The sequence below is a fragment of the Sorex fumeus genome, unplaced genomic scaffold (assembly GCF_029834395.1).
Source record: "Sorex fumeus unplaced genomic scaffold, SorFum_2.1 ptg000400l, whole genome shotgun sequence".
NCBI lineage: Eukaryota > Metazoa > Chordata > Mammalia > Eulipotyphla > Soricidae > Sorex > Sorex fumeus.
Genome location: NW_026606455.1, coordinates 52,268 through 70,614, shown reverse-complemented (window position 1 = coordinate 70,614; position 18,347 = coordinate 52,268). Strand labels below are relative to the sequence as shown.

The 18,347-nt window shown below is 46.4% G+C and overlaps 1 protein-coding gene across 1 annotated transcript in view; it reads right to left on the bottom strand.

The window, feature by feature from the left end:
- Positions 1–171: 171 nt before the first annotated feature.
- The window catches only part of LOC130019035 (GPN-loop GTPase 3-like), a gene marked incomplete at its 5' end in the record, with an annotated part of 68,907 nt that continues 50,731 nt past the window's right edge, over positions 172–18,347 (bottom strand). Inside the window, 7 exon segments of the mRNA XM_056109652.1 lie at positions 172–234; positions 973–1,055; positions 1,058–1,098; positions 2,686–2,784; positions 2,906–3,021; positions 15,024–15,148; positions 17,875–18,042. Of these exon segments, the coding sequence (XP_055965627.1) occupies positions 172–234; positions 973–1,055; positions 1,058–1,098; positions 2,686–2,784; positions 2,906–3,021; positions 15,024–15,148; positions 17,875–18,042 (695 nt within the window).

The following is an 18,347-nucleotide window of genomic DNA, read 5'->3' as shown; positions in this document are numbered from 1 at the left end:
GAGAGCACAGGTGTTACTCCTGCCTCTTCACTCAGGAATTACTCCTGGCGGCGCTTGGTGGACCATATGGGATGTTGGTAATCGAACCCAGGTCTGTTGCGTGCAAGGCAAACACCCTACCTACTGTGCTATCACTCCAGCCCCGCATCCAGTTGCATCGTAACAAACTTCTCATTTGTTCTGGCATTCTTGAAAATATTCATCTAACATAGAAGATGATTCTTCTTCATGTTCCTGATATAAATAAAACACAAAATAGAAAATACATTGATTTCTCCGCAGACCCAGTATGTATTGACCTACTGTTCAGGCAATGCTCTATAATACCCAGAGGTAGTGCTGATAGATATTCATGAACAAAATTGGGGCGAACGAGACAGCACAGGGGGTGGGGCACCACCCTGAACACGGGGCACAAAGCACCATCAGGTACTGGAGCATAAAAGTCAGCAAATGCGCAACCAGGGTTTTGGTTACTCTTTGTTTTTTTTGGTTTTCAGTTCTTGAGCCACACCAGAGATCAGCCAGAACGGGCCAGGTTCTTGCTGCCCCTGAGACTTTAACTTAAGGAGCTGCTTAGACCAAACAGGAGGGCAGAGGTGTTCAGTGCAATCCTGGCTCTGTGCTCAGGGACCAGACATGAAATGGGGAACTGACCCAGCGTCAGACCAGGGGAGGCAGAGAATGGTCTTTCCCTCTGCGCCGTTCTTGGCCCTGGCAAATCTAAAAGGTAAAAGGTAAAGGCCCTCCTGTTGATGGTCGATTTGCTCGAGCGGGCCCAGTAACGTCTCCATTGGAGACTTTGTTGTTACTGTGTCTGGCATATCCAATACTCTCGGTAGCTTGCCGGGCTCTCCGAGAGGGGCGGAGGAATCGAACTCTGGTCGGCTATGTTGGCCGCTTGTAAGGCGAACGCCCTACCCGCTGTGCTATCGCTCCAGCCCTCAGCAAATCTAAATCGTCAGAAATTACCTTGGGTTCTTTGAATTCCAAGTCTTCTCCGTACTGAATGGCAAAATCAATATGCTGTAATACAATGTTCATGCTTTCTTCTCTGACGGATCGTAAGGCAAAAATCGGACCATGCTGTAGTCATCATTGTACAAATTAGAGATTTCAGAAAGGTCATTCAACTGACACTTGAGCGTGAACATTGGTAGTCTAATTAATACCATCTATGCCTGTGCAGGGAGGAGCAGACAGAACAACAGCAAATCAGCATTAATTTTTTTATGACCTCTGACCTATTGGAACACTAGTAACACTACAACATTACTTAACTAAAGACTTATTTTTTTTTTATTTTGGGGTTATACCTGGTGATGCACAGGGTTTACTCCTGGTTCATGTACTCAGGAATAACTCCTGGTGGTTCTCAGGGGACTTATGGGATGCTAGGAATCAAACCCGGCTCGGACCCATGCAACGCAAACGCCCTACCTTCTGTGCTATAGCTCCTGCCCCGACCAGAAACTGAGACTTCTTTTAAAGTAATTTATCTGCATTCAAGCACCACTGAAAATTTCAAAAGTGTACAGGCAATTCTGATGTGCCAAGTGGCAGGAAAAAAAGACATTGCAGAATTTCTCTGCTGTGGGACGAGAGAGCTAGTACACCGAGGTGGGCGCTTGCCTTGCACGTAGGCAAGGGATGCACCCGGGTTCGATCCCCCACATCCCGTATGCTCCCTGAGCCCACCAGGAATGATTTCTGGAGGCACAGCCAAGGATAAACTCTGACCACTGCTCAGTGTGGCCTCCTGCCCTCTCTGCTACAACCAATGACAACTTTTTTCAGAGGTGAGGGGAGGCCACATCCAGACAACGCTGGTGGCGACCATGTGGTGCCAGACATGAACCCTGGGTGCCTTGTGTGCAACGTCTGTGGTGCTGCCCACTGAGCTCTCTCCCTACTTCTATACTAACTTCGAAGCAGACAGCCGACCGCTCCCAACATGCTGCTCCCCTAAAAAGACATGTGTGGCAGGGGATTGCCCAGCCACAGAGGCGGGGGGGATGGGGGCATGGGGATGGGGGGATATTATCCATGGTGGTGGAAAATGGGCACTGGTGGAGGGATGGGTATCTGATCATTGTATAATTGAAACCAAAGCACAAAAAATTGTAAATCTACAACTGTAAAAAAAAAATAAAATAAAATAAAGGGGAAAAAAAAAAAAGACATGTGCTGGTCTGTGCCGTCCATATGGTGGCCAGTGCCTGGGGTGTATAAGCATGTGATAAGACGATTAAGAAAAATATGGGTCTAGGGGGGTTCGCGGGAGGGGATGAAGAGCTACGACAGGGGTTACAAATGGCCTACACCCCGCACACCTCAGTTTGAACACCCAGCACCACATATGGTCCACCAGGCACAAGGGAGAAACAGCCTCTGAGCACCACCGGGTGTGGCCCCCAAACTTTAAAAACAACCCACAAACACCCCAAACACTTGCAAAACTCATCAGCCCAGGGATTAGCACAGCGCTTGATTCTTGGCACCAGATGGCACCCTAAGCATTGCTGGGTACAGCCAGGAAGGAACCAAAACTGCTGGTACGGCCCTCTGGGCCCTAGCAATGACCACTACTAGCCTGGTGGGCCAATAATCAGGGCGGCCCCTAGGCCCCCCAGCACAGGAGGCCCGCACCCCCAACCACCAAAAATTGTAAAAATACAAAGTCTTACCAGCCCACATATGGCATTAGTCAATTTATTGAATTTTTTGCTTCTGAAGTTACTTGTAGAATCATCTAATAAAGAATACATGTCTGGATCTAGAAACCTTTAAACATGAGAGACTGGTGAACGAAAGAATCCTAAACACTAAATTTGTAGACTGACAATCGAAGTGAAACGAAAAAGGTTCAGCACAGCAAATGAGACCTTAATTATAGTGAATTTACTTCTCAATTTCCTTTTTAGCTCTTTTACTCAGCAGGTCCATTTTTGTCATGGTGTTAACTTGCGGGATTTCTAGAGATACCATAGCACTCAAGGCTGCCAAGATGCCAGAAATAAACTGAAAGAGGACGCAGAAAAGGGACGATGAATCAGTTGTCACCAACAGTGTCCAAACAAAAGGTTTCTGATCCCCACTGGAACAAAACCCACGTAAATAGGAGAAACGCCAAGATTGGAGCCCAAGCAAGAGTCCAGGCTTTAAGGCGCTTGCCTTGCGCCTGGTCAGCCCAGGTTCTAGCCCAGTACTCCACAGGGTTTCCAGACCACTACCTAAGTGATTCCTCAGCACAGCGCCAGTAGTGAGCCCTGAGCACTGCCAGGCTGGGCCTAACAGAAGACTGCTGGGCCAATAGCTGACCTTAGGATTCTAAAGGTGAGATGGGAAGAAGAAATGCAATCTAGAGTGACCACACTTCTCCACTCAACAATATTTTAAAGTGTTCAGGAGGTAGCTGGGGTTGAGTTCAGCACTGAGGAAACATGTAGTGACAGGGATTAAAAGCAGGTGGGCCACATCAAGGCGAGCTCCTTAAGCCCTTTACTATTTTTTTTTGAGAAGGGAAGGGTGGTAATACCTGGCAATGCACAGGCGTTACTCCTGGCTCTGCACTCAGGAATTACTCCTGGTGGTGCTTAGGTGATGCTAGGAAACGAACCCGGATTGGCTGTGTGCAAGGCCCTACCGGCTGTATTATCACTCCAGCCCCCATTTTTAAAATTTACTTATTTATTTATTTTTGGGAAGCCCTATACTATTTCTGACCCTTTAACGTTATCTTCTCTCATGCTCCCTCTCCACCTCACCTGATGGGTATTTCCTTTTGCGTTTCTGGGTCACACAATCCCCTGATATTACTAAGGGGTCACTTCGGCTTCTGCACTAAAGAGTTACTCCTGACTAGCTTTGGGAACCATATGGGTGCTGGAGACGGAACCAAACGCCCTCCCTTTCAGTTTTGGGGAATACCCAGTAGTACTCCGAGCTTTGTGGTCAAGGATCACTCCTGGAGCGGCTATGGGGGCCCAGTGACAGTACGGCAGGAATGACACCCAGGCGGGCCACATGCAAGGCAAGAGCTCTACCCACTGTACTATCTCTCAGGCATCCAGCTTTTTATTTTTCTCGTTTTGGAGCCACACACAGTGGTGCTTGGGACTTACTTCTGACACTGCCCTAGGACAACTCCTGAAGGCGACAGCTGAGAGTTGGGGACCACTAGAACTGCACAAGGGGCAAACTCAGGGCCTCGAATATGCCAGCTCTGTGCTCTGCCACTGGAGCCATCTTCTTGGCATATTAATTTAACAAACATAAGTTTCAAGTCACTCCTGGGTATAGTTCAGGAACTGTTAAGAATTATATGATTATGACTAAAGGTATTTGTACTCTGTTTGTGCCGGAGACTGAAAAATCAAGGACAAGTATAGTTAGAAAACCTTGAACGACTCCGCCATGAATTGAGAATCAAGAAGAAACACTCCACAGACTCGGAACACCCACTGTTCCAGCTGCTGAACCAGCTGTTTCATCACGGGCAGGTTTGTGTACAACTCGATCTGACCGCCAAGACCACAAGCTTATTATGAGCATGAAATACATTCAACCCGCAATTATGGGATAAAAACTTTTCCCGGAAACTGTTTTAGAGAGCTTGAGAGATAGTATAGAGGGTGGCAACTTGCCTTGCACACAGCCAACCTGGGTTCGATCCCATAGGGTCCCTTGAGCACAGCCAGGAGTAATTCCTGAGCACAGGAGCTAGGAGTAACCCCTGAGTATCATCAGATACGGCACTCATGGTCCCCCCAAAACTTTTTTAAAGGAAGTCAATCCCTACAAGTAATATATTCAATTTTGCTTGTTTTAAGCCACACGTGGGGATGCTTAAGGGTCTCTCTGAAACTTCTGGGAGGGCTCGAAGCTACTCAGAGTCCTACATGCAAGGCCTACTACATGCAAGGCCCACTACATGTAAAGCATGTCCCCAGCCCACTACATCTCTAGGCCCTATACTATATTCAATTTTTGTTTTGTTTTTTTTTTTTGGGGGGGGGGAGGAACTACCTGATAGTGCTCAGGGCTTATTCCTGATTCTGTGCTCAGGGATGACTCTTGGCAGGCTCCAGGAACCATATAGGGTAGCAGGGATCACCTTAGCTGTGTGCAAGGCAAGTGCCCTACCCACTGTAGTATCTCTCTGGGTCCCCCAATAATTTTTTTTTCATTTTGGATCACACCTGGTGATGCGCAGGGGTTACTCCTGGCTCTGCACTCACGAATTAATCCTGGCAGTGCTGGGGGGACCATATGGGATGCATGGGTTCCAGGTCAGCCGCATGCAAGGCAAACGTCCGACCCATTGTTCTATCACACCTGCTCCCCTGGCACCCCCCGGAATTTTTTAAGCAACTCTGGGTGCACATGTACGTAAAAGGGGCATACAAAGAAAATATACTGTCATCATCATCATCACTGTTCTCTTGTTGTTCATCGATTTGCTCGAGCAGGCCCAGTAACATCTCCATTGTGACAATTGATACTGTATTTGGCATATGGAATATGTCACGAGGAGCTTGCCAGGCTCTGCTGTGCAGGCGAGATACTCTTCGGTAGCCTGCCGGGCTCTCCAAGAGGGGTGGAGGAATCAAACTCCAGTCGGCCATGTTGGCTGGTTGCACGAAAATTATTAAAAATGATTTTAAAACGGGCTGCAGTGATAGCACAGCAGTAGGGCATTTGCCATGCTCACAGCTGGCCCAGCAAAACAGGTTCAACTCCTCTGCCCCTCTCGGATAGCCCAGCAAGCTACCGAGAGTATATTGCCCACATGGCAAAGACTGTTAAGCTACCTGTGACGTATTCGATATGACGAACACAGTAACAACAAGTCTCACAATGGGGAAGTTACTGGGCCTGCTCAAGCAAATCAATGAACAACTAGAGGACAGTCACAGGGATTTCATTTACTTATTTATTTATTTACTATTTTTGCATTTTGGGTCACACCCAGAGATGCTCAGGGTTTATTCCTGGCTCTGCACTCAGGAACCACTCCTGGCGGTGCTCAGGGGACCATATGGGATGCTGGGATTCGAACCTGGGTCAGGCACGTGCAAGGCAAACGCCCCACCCACTGTGCTATCGCAGTGATCCAGCCCCGACAATGACAGATTTTACTGGAGTGGGTGTCAGTAACGTTTCCATTCAGCCCTGTTGCATGCTAGCGTAGCCCAATGGCATCTGCTCATTCTAGGAATATGCATAAAGGAACTGGCAGAGGAACTCAGGTGTGCAGGACGCGGGGCTGAGATCTCCAAGCCTGCACGGTTTGGGACTGGACCTTCCAGTAGCTAGAAAGTTACACTCATCAACTGCCGTGTAACCCCAACAACTGCCAGGATCCAGTGATTACCACTCCAAGCTCCCAGGAGCGTGGGGCCACATTTGCATTTGCGGCCAGGCGACCTTATATTTATGTTTATTTATTTTTTCAGACTACCTTAAATATCCCACCCACATGGCAGAGCCTGACAAACTATCCGTGGTATATTCGATATGCCAAATCCAGTAAAAAAAAAAAAATGGATCTCATTCCCCTTACCCTGAATATGGAAGAGTCGAGAAGGATGTGGAAGGAGAGGCTGACAAAATCTCAAGGCAGAACTAGGCTGCCAAAATGAAGAAAGACAAAAATGATTGTCTGTAATTTCAATGCACGTATGCCGGCATCGGATATATCCATCGAGGACCTGATGGTACAAGCGTGAAAGATCAAGTAGAACATCATTGGTCTGACCAAAAAGAGAAGGCATCAATCACACCATGCCATTTTTGACACTGGAGAAGAACGGTTCCTTGGAACATGTGCCAAAAGAGGCATCAGTGGTGTCGGTATCCTTGTCAAGGCGAACTTGGCCATGAGCATTGATTCATTCCAATGCCTAACAACCCGAATTGCATGATTACACTTGAATAGACGTGGATCACTGCCAGCAGTTTCTATCTTTGTTGTGTATGTACCAACATCCTGTTATGGTGAAGGAGAAATGGAGAAGTTCTACATGCAGCTGGAGAAGTTCTATAAAGAAGACCACACCTTCTACAAGATCATTGTTGGTGATTTTAGTGCCAAGATAGAACCAAGAAGATCAGCCGATGAACTCCACTTTGGGACCCATGGTCTAGAATGGAATGAACAGGGTGACAGACTGTCTGAGTTCATCATGTCAACCAAGACCATCCATGGTAACTGACAATTCCAAAAGGCTGAATCTAAACGTTGGACATGGGAGTCTCCTGGTGGACGGTTCCACAGCAAAATTGACCACATCATATTCAATGGACGATTTTGCCTAACCGATGTTGCTGTTGTCGCAAAATTCCAAATGGGATCGGACCACCATCTCCCTCGTGCAAAATTCTACCTCACAGAACAGGGAGAAAAGAATGCAAAGTTTAAGAAGAGAACTCCCAGAACGACCACCAACTGGGAGCTCTTTGGCTCTGTTGTGGCAACATGGGAAGATGCCATCATTGACAACAATGATGAGGAATACGATCAAATGATTCAGCACCTCCAGGATTGTGCCAGGAATGCCAAGAGAGAGATAACCACAAAAAACCACCTTCATTTGATTACTCTTGAACTTATTCGCCAACGTGGCTTGGCACATGCCTCAGGCAACGGCAAGCAAATGTCTGAGCTGTCAAAACAGTGCAGAGAAGAGATCAAGGATGACCTCAAAGACAGGAGAACAGCAGTGCTGGTAGATGTGGCAGAAGCCAGGAAAAGCATTTGTAATGCCCGCTGTCCTTCACCAACTACAAGACCAAGATGACTGCCCTCCGACATCCTAATGGATCTATCACATCTTCCACAAGGGCAATGGAGATTATTCATGACTTCTACTCAGACCTCTTTAATAGCCACATCCACTTGCCCACATACCAAATTCTGCATGATGGATATGTCGTTCCCAATGTTCTCCCTTCCGAAATTCAACATGCCATCTCTTCGGTAAAGAAACAAAGAGCACCTCGCCCAGACAAGATCAGACCTGAGCACCTGAAGAACCTGCCGTCAGTACTCATCAATACACTGGCTCAGCTCTTCACATATTACCTGTCTGAATGCAAGGTTCCATCCCAATGGAAAACCAGCAAGACCGTACTACTATGAAAGAAGGGAGACATCCACAACATTGGCAACTATCGCCCAATCTGCCTATTGTCTGTCATCTACAAACTGTTCACTCAAGTCATCCAGAATAGGATTGGCAGAACACTAGATGAAGGACAACTATGTGAACAAGCCGGGTCCCAAAAAGGATTCAGCAGCATTGACCATATCCACACGATAACTAAGCTCCTTGAGGTTTCTCAGGAGTTCAACGTGCCGCTCTGTCTGGCGTTCATTGATTTAAAGTAGGCTTTTGATTCTGTTGAGAAGGAAGCAGTCATTGAAGCCCTAGTCAATCAGGGCATAGAAATTCAATACATCATGATCCTCCATGAGCTCTATTATGGATTCACTACCAGGATCTCTCCATTCTACAAAGAAGTAATCGTCCATGTCAAGAGAGGGGTTCGGCAGGGTGATACCATTTCACCAAAACTCTTCAGTGTCACCCTCGAGAACATCATGCGACAACTGGAATGGGAAGGAATGGGTGTGAAGATAGATGGTTGGCAACTACACCACCTCCGCTTTGCTGATAACCTCATTCTAATAACACCAAACATCAGTCAAGTGGCACAAATGCTGACCGACTTGGACCGTGAGTGTGGAAAGGTCGGATTGCAACAGAATCTCACAAAGACAATGTTCGTGAGAAACAGTCTTGTTCCTGATCATCCATTCACTCTCAACAAAACCACCATCTCCGAATGCAACAGTTATATATACCGAGGTCGAGAAATCAACAAGATGAATGACCTGGCACCTGAGTTATGCAGGAGGAAGAGAGGGGGTTGGAATGCCTTCAAGAGAATTGAAGAAATAACTAAGAGGACAAAGAAACTTCAGCTCTGAGCACATCTCTTTGATTCCACTTTTCCTCCTACAATAATATATGCCTCAGAGACCTGGGCCCTACGAAAACAGGATGAAAACGCTATTCGGGTATCTCAAAGAGGAATCGAAAGAGCTATGCTTGGAGTATCACACTTCACTCAAATGAGAGATAGAATCCGGAGTTCCAATCTCCGTCAACGCTAAAGAATCAGGGACGCTATCTCATTTGCCAAGGCATCAAAAATCAGATGGGTGAACACTTAATGAGATTTAGAGATGACCGCTGGACTAGAGCCATTACTGACTGGATTCCACGGGACGTCAAAACGCCAGGTGGACGTCCACCTACAAGATGGTCAGATTTCTTCGTCAAGACCCTGAATGATTGGTTTGAGTCTCTGCATATTCCTAGAACGAGCAGATGCCATTGGGCTACGCTAGCACACAACAGGGATGAATAGAAACACTACTGACACCCACTCAAGTAAATGGTTGAGTACCGGGGTATCAAGTGATCAAGTGACTTTTAGTCTTTTAATCGTACAAATAATTTTCAGTGTACGAAAACTAAAAGATAAAGGTAAGATAATGATCTTACTTAATTTTCACATGTATTTTTCCTTTGAAAAAAATTGTATGTTACAATACCTTTTGCTCCCCAAAATCAATAAAAATTATCCAAGAGCAGCTGTGACCATCATTGCTAATTTGTTATATACAAAATTATTTACATTCATTGCAATTTCATCTTCAAAATCTTTTTTGGTACCACTATTCGCAGATGACATGATACTATACTTAGAGAACCCTAAAACCTCTACCAAGAAACTCCTAGAAACAATAGGCTTGTATAGTAAAGTGGCAGGCTATAAAATCAATACCCAAAAATCCATGGCATTCCTATACGCAAATAGTGAAAGAGAAGCAAGTGACATCAAGAAAACAATCCCATTCACAGTTGTGCCCCAGAAAATCAAGTATCTAGGAATCAGCTTAACTAAGGAAGTAAAGGACCTGTACAAAGAAAACTACAAAACACTACTTCAGGAAATAAAAGAGGACACGAGGAAATGGAAAAATATCCCCTGCTCATGGATGGGGAGAATCAACATCATCAAAATGGCAATACTTCCCAAAGCACTGTACAAATTCAATGCAGTCCCTATAAGGATACCCATGACATTCTTCATAGAAATGGAGCAAACACTCCTGAAATTTATATGGAACAATAAGCCCCCACGAATAGCTAAAGCAATTCTTGGGAAAAAGAAAATGGGAGGAATCAACCTCCCTAACTTCAAACTCTACTACAAGGCAGTAATAATTAAAACAGCATGGTACTGGAACAAAAGCAGAGCTGCAGACCAATGGAACAGAGTTGAATATACTGACATTTCCTCCCAAACATATAATCATCTAATTTTTGATAAGAGGGCAAGAAAAGTGAAATGGAGCAGGGAAAGCCTCTTCAATAAACTGTGCTGGCAAAATTGGATGGCTACATGCAAAAAAGTGGGCTCAGATCTCTGCCTAACACCATGCACAAAAGTAAGATCAAAATGGATTTATGACCTCCACATCAGACCAGAATCCATAATGTTTATTGAAGACAAAGTCGGCAAAACTCTCCATGATATTGAAGCTAATGGTATCTTCAAAGATGTCACGCCACTGGCTGAGCAAGTGAAAACAGAGATAGACAAATGGGACTATCTTAAACTGAGAAGCTTCTGCACCTCAAAAGAAACATTGACCAAAATACAAAGACAGCCTACAGAATGGGAAAGGATATTCACCAAGTACACATCCGACAAGGGGTTGATATCAAGGATATACAAGGTACTGGTTAAACTCCACAAGAAGAAATCACCCAACCCCATCAAAAACTGGGGTGAGGAAATGAACAGAAACTTTCGCAAAGAAGAAATTCGAATGGCAAAAAGGCACATGAGAAAATGCTCTACATCACTAATCATCAGAGAGATGCAGATCAAAACCACAATGAGATATCATTTCACACCACAGAGACTGGCCCACATCCACAAGAACAAAAGCAACCGGTGCTGGCGCGGATGTGGCGAGAAAGGGACCCTCCTTCACTGTTGGTGGGAATGCCGGCTGGTCCAACCCTTTTGGAAAACAGTATGGACGACTCTCAAAAAATTAGAATTTGATCTGCCATTTGACCCAGCTATAGCACTCCTGGGAATATATCCCAGAGAGGCAAAAAGGTATAGTCGAAGTGACATCTGCAATTGTTTGTTCATTGCAGCACTCTTTACAATAGCCAGAATCTGGAAAAAACCTGAGTGCCCAAGAACAGATGACTGGTTAAAGAAACTTTGGTACATTTACACAATGGAGTACTATGTAGCTGTTAGAAAAGATGAAGTTATGAAATTTACATACAAGTGGTACTACATGGAAAGTATCATGTTAAGCGAAATGAGTCACAAAGAGCAGGATAGACACAGAAAGATTGCATTCATCTGGGGAACATAAAGCAACAAAAAGGGAGATTAACACCCAGGAATGGCTGAGATTAGTACCAGGAATTTTGCTCCATGAATGGAAGGCCAGCTACAGGCTCTAGGTGAAAAGGAAGCTCAGATAGAGAAGAGAGCACCAAATGAAGGATGTTGTGAGGGCCCTCCTAGGGTGGGAGAAGCATGCTAAAAGTAGTCGATAGACCAAACATGATTGCCACTCAAAGCCTCTCTTGCAAAACACAGTACCCAAAAGAAGAGAGAGAGAACAAGGGGGAATACCCTGCCACAGAGGCAGGATGGGACGGGGGGGGAGGGGGAGGTGAGGGTTGCATGGGGGGATGCTGGGACCAGTAGGGATGGATGACGGGCACTGGTGGAGGGATGGGCACTTGATCATTGTATAACTGAAACCCAAGCACAAAATTTGTAAGCCTATAACTGTACCTCATGGTTTTTCACTAATAAAAAAAGAAAAAAAATTAAAAAAAATAAAAAGTTAATGAACTTTTCATGTAAAAAAAAACACCTATGCCTATGCAGGAAGGAGCAGAAAGAACAATAGCAAATCAGCATTAATTTTTTTATGACCTCTGACCTATTGGAACACTAGTAACATTACAACATTACTTAACTAAAAACTTTTTTTTTGGGGGGGGGTATCACCCGGCGATGCACAGGGGTTACTCCTGGTTCATGCACTCAGGAATAACTACTGGTGGTGCTCAGGGGACCTATGGAATGCTAGGAATCAAATCCAGTTCAGACACGTGCAAGGCAAGCGCCCTACCTGCTGTGCTATCGCTCCAGCCCCAACCAGAGACTGGGACTACTTTTATTGTAATTTACCTGCATTCAACCACCACTGAGAATTTCAAAAGGGTACAGGAAATTCTGATGTGCCAAGTGGCCAGGAAAAAAAGACATTGCAGAATTTCTCTGCTGTGGGACGGGAGAGCTAGTACACTGAGGTGGGCGCTTGCCTTGCAAGTAGGCAAGGGATGCACCCGGGTTCGATCTCCCCCGCATCCCATATGCTCCCTGAGCCCACCAGGAATGATTTCTGGAGGCAGAGCCAAGAATAAACTCTGACCACTGCTCAGTGTGGCCTCCTGCCCTCTCTGCTACAACCAATGACAACTTTTTTCAGAGGTGAGGGAAGGCCACATCCAGACGACGTTGGTGGCGACCATATGGTGCCGGAGATGAACCCTGGGCCCCTTGTTTGAAAGCCTGTGGTGCTGCCCACTGAGCTCTCTCCCTACTTCTATACTAACTTCGAAGCAGACAGCCCACCGCTCCCAACATGCTGCTCCCGTATAAAAAGAAATGCGCTGGTCTGTGCCGTCCATATGGTGGCCACTGCCTGGGGGTGTGTAAGCATGTGACAAGACCATGAAGAAAAATATGGGTCTAGGGAGGTGCGGGGGGAGGTGATGAAGAGCTACGACAGCGGTTACAACTGGCCTGCACCCCAAACACCTCAGTTTGAACACCAAGCACCACATATGGTCCACAAGGCACAAGGGAGAAATAGCCACTGAGCACCACCGGGTGTGGCCCCCAAACTTTAAAAACATCCCACAATAACCGCAAACACTTGCAAAACTCATCAGCCCAGGGATTAGCACAGGGCTTGATTCTTGGCACCAGATGGCATCCTGAGCATTGCTGTGTATAGCCAGGAAGCAACCAATACTGCTGGTACGGCCCTCTGGGCCCCAGCACTGACCACTACTAGCCTGGTGGGCCAGTAATCATAGTGGCCCCTAGGCCCCACAGCACAGGAGGCCCGCACCCCCAACCACCAAAAATTACAAAAATACAAATTCTTACCAGCCCACATATGGCGTTAGTCAATTTATTGAATCTTTTGCTTCTGAAGTTACTTGTAGAATCATCTAATAATGAATACATGTCTGGATCTAGAAACCTTTAAACATGAGAGACTGGTGAATGAAAGAATCCTAAACACTAAATTTGTAGACTGACAATCGAAGTGAAACGAAAAAGGTTCAGCACTGCAAAGGAGACCTTAATTATAGTGAACTTACTTCTCAATTTCCTTTTCAGCTCTTTTACTCAGCAGGTCCTTTTTTGTCATGTTGTTAACTTGCGGGATTTCTAGAGATACCATAGCATTCAAGGCTGCCAAGATGCCAGAAAAAAACTGAAAGAGGAAGCAGAAAAGGGACAATGAATTAGTTGTCAAAAACAGTGTCCACATAAAAGGTTTCTGATCCCCACTGGAACAAAACCCACCTAAATCGGAGAAACGATAAGATTGGAGCCGAAGCAAGAGTCCAGGCTTTAAGGCACTTGCCTTGTGCCTGGTCAGCCCAGGTTCTAGCCCAGCACTCCACAGGGTTCCCAGAGCACTACCTAAGTGATTCCTCAGCCCAGCGCCAGTAGTGAGCCCTGAGCACTGCCAGGCTGGGCCTAACAGAAGACTGCTGAGCCAATAGTAGACCTTAGGATTTTAAAGGTGAGATGGGAAGGAGAAATGCGATCTATAGTGACCACACTTCTCCATTCAACAATATTTTAAAGTGTTCAGGAGGTAGGTGGGGTTGAGTTCAGTACTGAGGAAACATGTAGTGACAGGGATTAAAAGCAGGTGGGCCACATTAAGGCGAGCTCCTTAAGCCCTTTACTATTTTTTTTTGGGGGGGGAAGGGAAGGGTGGTAATACCTGGCAATGCACAGGGGTTACTCCTGGCTCTGCAGTCAGGAATTACTCCTAGTGGTGCTGAGGCATGCTAGAAATCGAACCCAGATTGGCTGTGTGCAAGGCCCTACCAGCTGTATTATCACTCCAGCTCCCATTTTTTAAATTTACTTATTTATTTATTTTTGGGAAGCCCTGTACTATTTCTGACCCTTTAACGTTATCTTCTCTCATGCTCCCTCTCCACCTCACTTGATGGGTATTTCCTTTTGGGTGTCTGGGTCACACAATCCCCTGATATAACTAAGGGGTCACTTCGGCTTCTGCAATAAGGAGTTACTCCTGACCAGCTTTGGGAACCATATGGGTGCTGGAGACGGAACCAAACGGCCTCCCTTTAAGTTTTGGGGAATACCCAGAAGGGCTCCTCGCTTTGTGGTCAAGGATCACTCCTGGAGGGGCTCAGGGGGCCCGGTGGCAGTACGGCAGGAATGACACCCAGACTGGCCACATGCAAGGCAAGAGCTCTACCCACTGTACTAGCTCTCTAGCATCCAGCATTTTTTTTTCTAGTCTGGAGCCACACACAGTGGTGCTTGGGACTTACTTCTGATACCGCCCTGGGACGACTCCTGAAGGCGACAGCTGAGAGTTGGGGACCACTAGAACTACACTGAACAGTGCACAAGGGCCAAACGTGGCCTCTAACATGCCAGCTCTGTGCTCTGCCACTGGATCCATCTTCTTAGCATATTAATTTAACAAACATAAGTTCTAAGTCATTCCTGGGTATAGTTCATGAACTGTTAAGAATTATATGACTATGACTAAAGGTATTTGTACTCTGTTTGTGCCGGAAACTGAAAAATCAAGGACAGGTATAGTTTCGAACCTTGAACGACTCCACCATGAATTGAGAATCAATGAGAAACACTCCACAGACTCGTAACTCCCACTGTTCCAGCTGCTGAACCAGCTGTTTCATCACGGGCAGGTGTGTGTACAACTCAATCTGACCTACAAGAACACAAGCCTATTATAAGCATGAAACACATTCAACCCTCAATTATGGGATAAAAAACTTTTCTCGGAAATTGTTTTAGGGGGCTTGAGAGATAGCATAGAGGGTAGGAACTTGCCTTGCACACAGCCAACCTGGGTTCGATCCCATAGGGTCCCTTGAGCACAGCCAGGAGTAATTCCTGAGCACAGGAGCTAGGGGTAACCCCTGAGCTTCATCAGATACGGCACCCGCGGTGCCCCCCAAATTTTTTTTAAAGGAAGTCAATCCCCAGAAGTAATATATTCAATTTTGCTTGTTTTAAGCCGCACATCGGGATGCTTGAGGGTCTCTCCGAAACTGCTGGGAGGGCTCGAGGCTACTCAGAGTCCTACATGCAAGGCCGATTACATGTAAAGCATGTACCAAGCCCACTATATCTCTAGACCCTATACTATATTCAATTTTTGTTTTTTTTGGGGGGGGGGGAGGAACTACGTTATAGTGCTCAGGGCTTATTCTTGATTCTGTGCTCAGGGATGAATCGTGGCAGGCTCCAGGAACCATATAGGGTAACAGGGATCACCTTAGCTGTGTGCAAGGCAAGTGCCCTCCCCACTGTAGTATCTCTCTGGCTCCCCCAATATTTTTTTTTTCATTTTGGGTCACACCTGGTGATGCGCAGGGTTTACTCCTGGCTCTGCACTTAAGAATTACTCCTGGCAGTGCTCGGGGGACCATATGGGATGCATGGGTTCCAGGTCAGCCGCATGCAAGGCAAATGCCCAATCCATTGTTCTATCACACCTGCTCCCCTGGCCCCCACCCAAATTTTTTTAGCAACTCTGGGTGCACATGTACGTAAAAGGGGCATACAAAGAAAATATACTGTCATCATCATCATCACCGTCCTCCTGTTGTTCATCGATTTGCTCCAGCAGGCCCAGTAACATCTCCATTGTGACAATTTTTACTGTATTTGGCATATCGAATATGTCACGAGGAGCTTGCCAGCCTCTGCTGTGCAGGCGAGATACTCTTCGGTAGCCTGCCGGGCTCTCCAAGAGGGGTGGAGGAACCAAACTCCAGTCGGCCATGTTGGCTGGTTGCACTAAAATTATTAAAAATGATTTTAAAACGGGCTGCAGTGACAGCACAGCAGTAGGGCATTTGCCATGCTCGCAGCCGGCCCAGCCAAACCGGGTTCAACTCCTCTGCCCCTCTCGGAAAGCCTGGCAAGCTACCGCGAGTATATTGCCCACATGGCAAAGACTGTTAAGCTACCTGTGACGTATTCGATATGACAACACAGTAACAAAAAGTCTCACAATGGAGAAGTTATTGGGCCTGCTCAAGCAAATCAATGAACAACTAGTGAACAGTCACAGGGATTTCATTTATTTATTTATTTATTATTATTTTTGCATTTTGGGTCACACCCAGAAATGCTCAGGGTTTACTCCTGGCTCTGCACTCAGGAACCACTCCTGGCGGTGCTCAGGGGACCATATGGGATGCTGGGATTCGAACCTGGGTCGGGCACGTGCAAGGCAAATGCCCCATCCGCTGTGCTATCACATCGATCCAGCCCCGACAATGACAGATTTTAAAAGGTAAAGGTAAAGGCCCTCCCGTTGATCATTGATTTGCTCGAGCGGGCCCAGTAACGTCTCCATTGGAGACTTTGTTGTTACTGTGTTTGGCATATCGAATACGTCACAGGGAGCTTGCCAGGCTCTGCCATGCAGGCGAGATACTCTCGGTAGCTTGCCAGTCTCTCCGAGTGGGGCAGAGGAATCGAACTCGGGTCGGCCATGTTGGCTACGTGCAAGGCAAACGCCCTACCACTGTGCTATCGCTCCAGCCCCGACAATGACAGATTTTAAAACAAATTTTTATTCTCTTAGTTTGAGGGGAGGAACTTTGGGCCACACCCACTGGTACTCTGGGAGGATTCCTGACTCTGTACTAAAAATAACTCCTGGCAGTGCTTGGGGGAATCCTATGTGGTACCAGGGATCCAAACTTGGGCTGGCAGAAAGTAAGGCAAGGGCTTTAGCTGCTGTACTATGGCCCTAAAAAAAAAACCTAACAAAAATCTTGGTTTTGGCCCATACCCTCTAGTATTCATTGACCCATATATGGTGCCAAGGACTGAACCTGTGTCTGCTGCAGCTTCCTACCCATCCTTCTGTCTCTCTAGCTCTAAAGCAAACCTTTCAAGAGCTGCATAACCGAAGCTGGAGTGATAGTAAAGCAGGTAGGGCGTTTGCCTTGCACACGGCTGACCCAGGTTCGATTCCCAGCATCCCATTTGTTCCCCTGAGCAATGCCAGCACTGATTCCTGAGTGCAAATCCAGGAGTAATTCCTGAGCATCACCAGGTGTGACCCGTAAAGCAAAAAAAAAAAAAAAAAAGCTGCATGACCTGGTACCCAAGAAACAACAGACTGAGCATATGCTCTGCATGCAGAAAGCCTGGGCTCAGTTCCCAGCATGCTTTGGTCCACCAAGCAGGGCTGGGAGCAACCTCCTGATAACAGTTAGGAAGAGCCCCAGCCTCTAGCACCTCTGGATGTGGCCCCCAAACAGAAGAAAACAGACATTTCACACCCCCTCATGGGATGACTGTCCACTGTCCAAGAATCTGGGGTAAAAGTAAATGAGATGCTAATTTCACTTTCTCCCACCAAGGACAGAACTGCACAACCCAGGGAAGATGACAATCTAATTACTTAGCTACCTGGACAGTCAAAAAGGATGCAGTCATCCTCGACATGGCCAAGGCAGTTCTCCAGACACTCAAAGTTACTGGCGAAGTACTCCATGCAAAACACCAGTCCTCCATTGGGACCGAAGCGCAGGGAACCGTCCTCCAGCACATCCTCCACCTCGATCAGTTCCCAGATGTCTGCAAAGAATAAACAGGAAATGAGTGCCCATTCCAAAATATTTACCTTAATTAGTAATTACAACTGTGACAGTATCCACAGAAACTGAACAGGGGCTAGAAAGAAATACAAAAAACAAAAACAAAAAGACACCAAAGAGGGGCCAGAGGAATAGAACAGTGGGTAAGGCGCTTGCCTTGCATGTGGACAACCCAGGTTCAATCCTTGGCACCTCATATTGTTCCTCAGCTTCACCAGGAGTGATCCCGGAGCAGAGAGCCAGAAGTGCAGAACACAGCTGGGTGTGACCCAAACCCCACCCCAC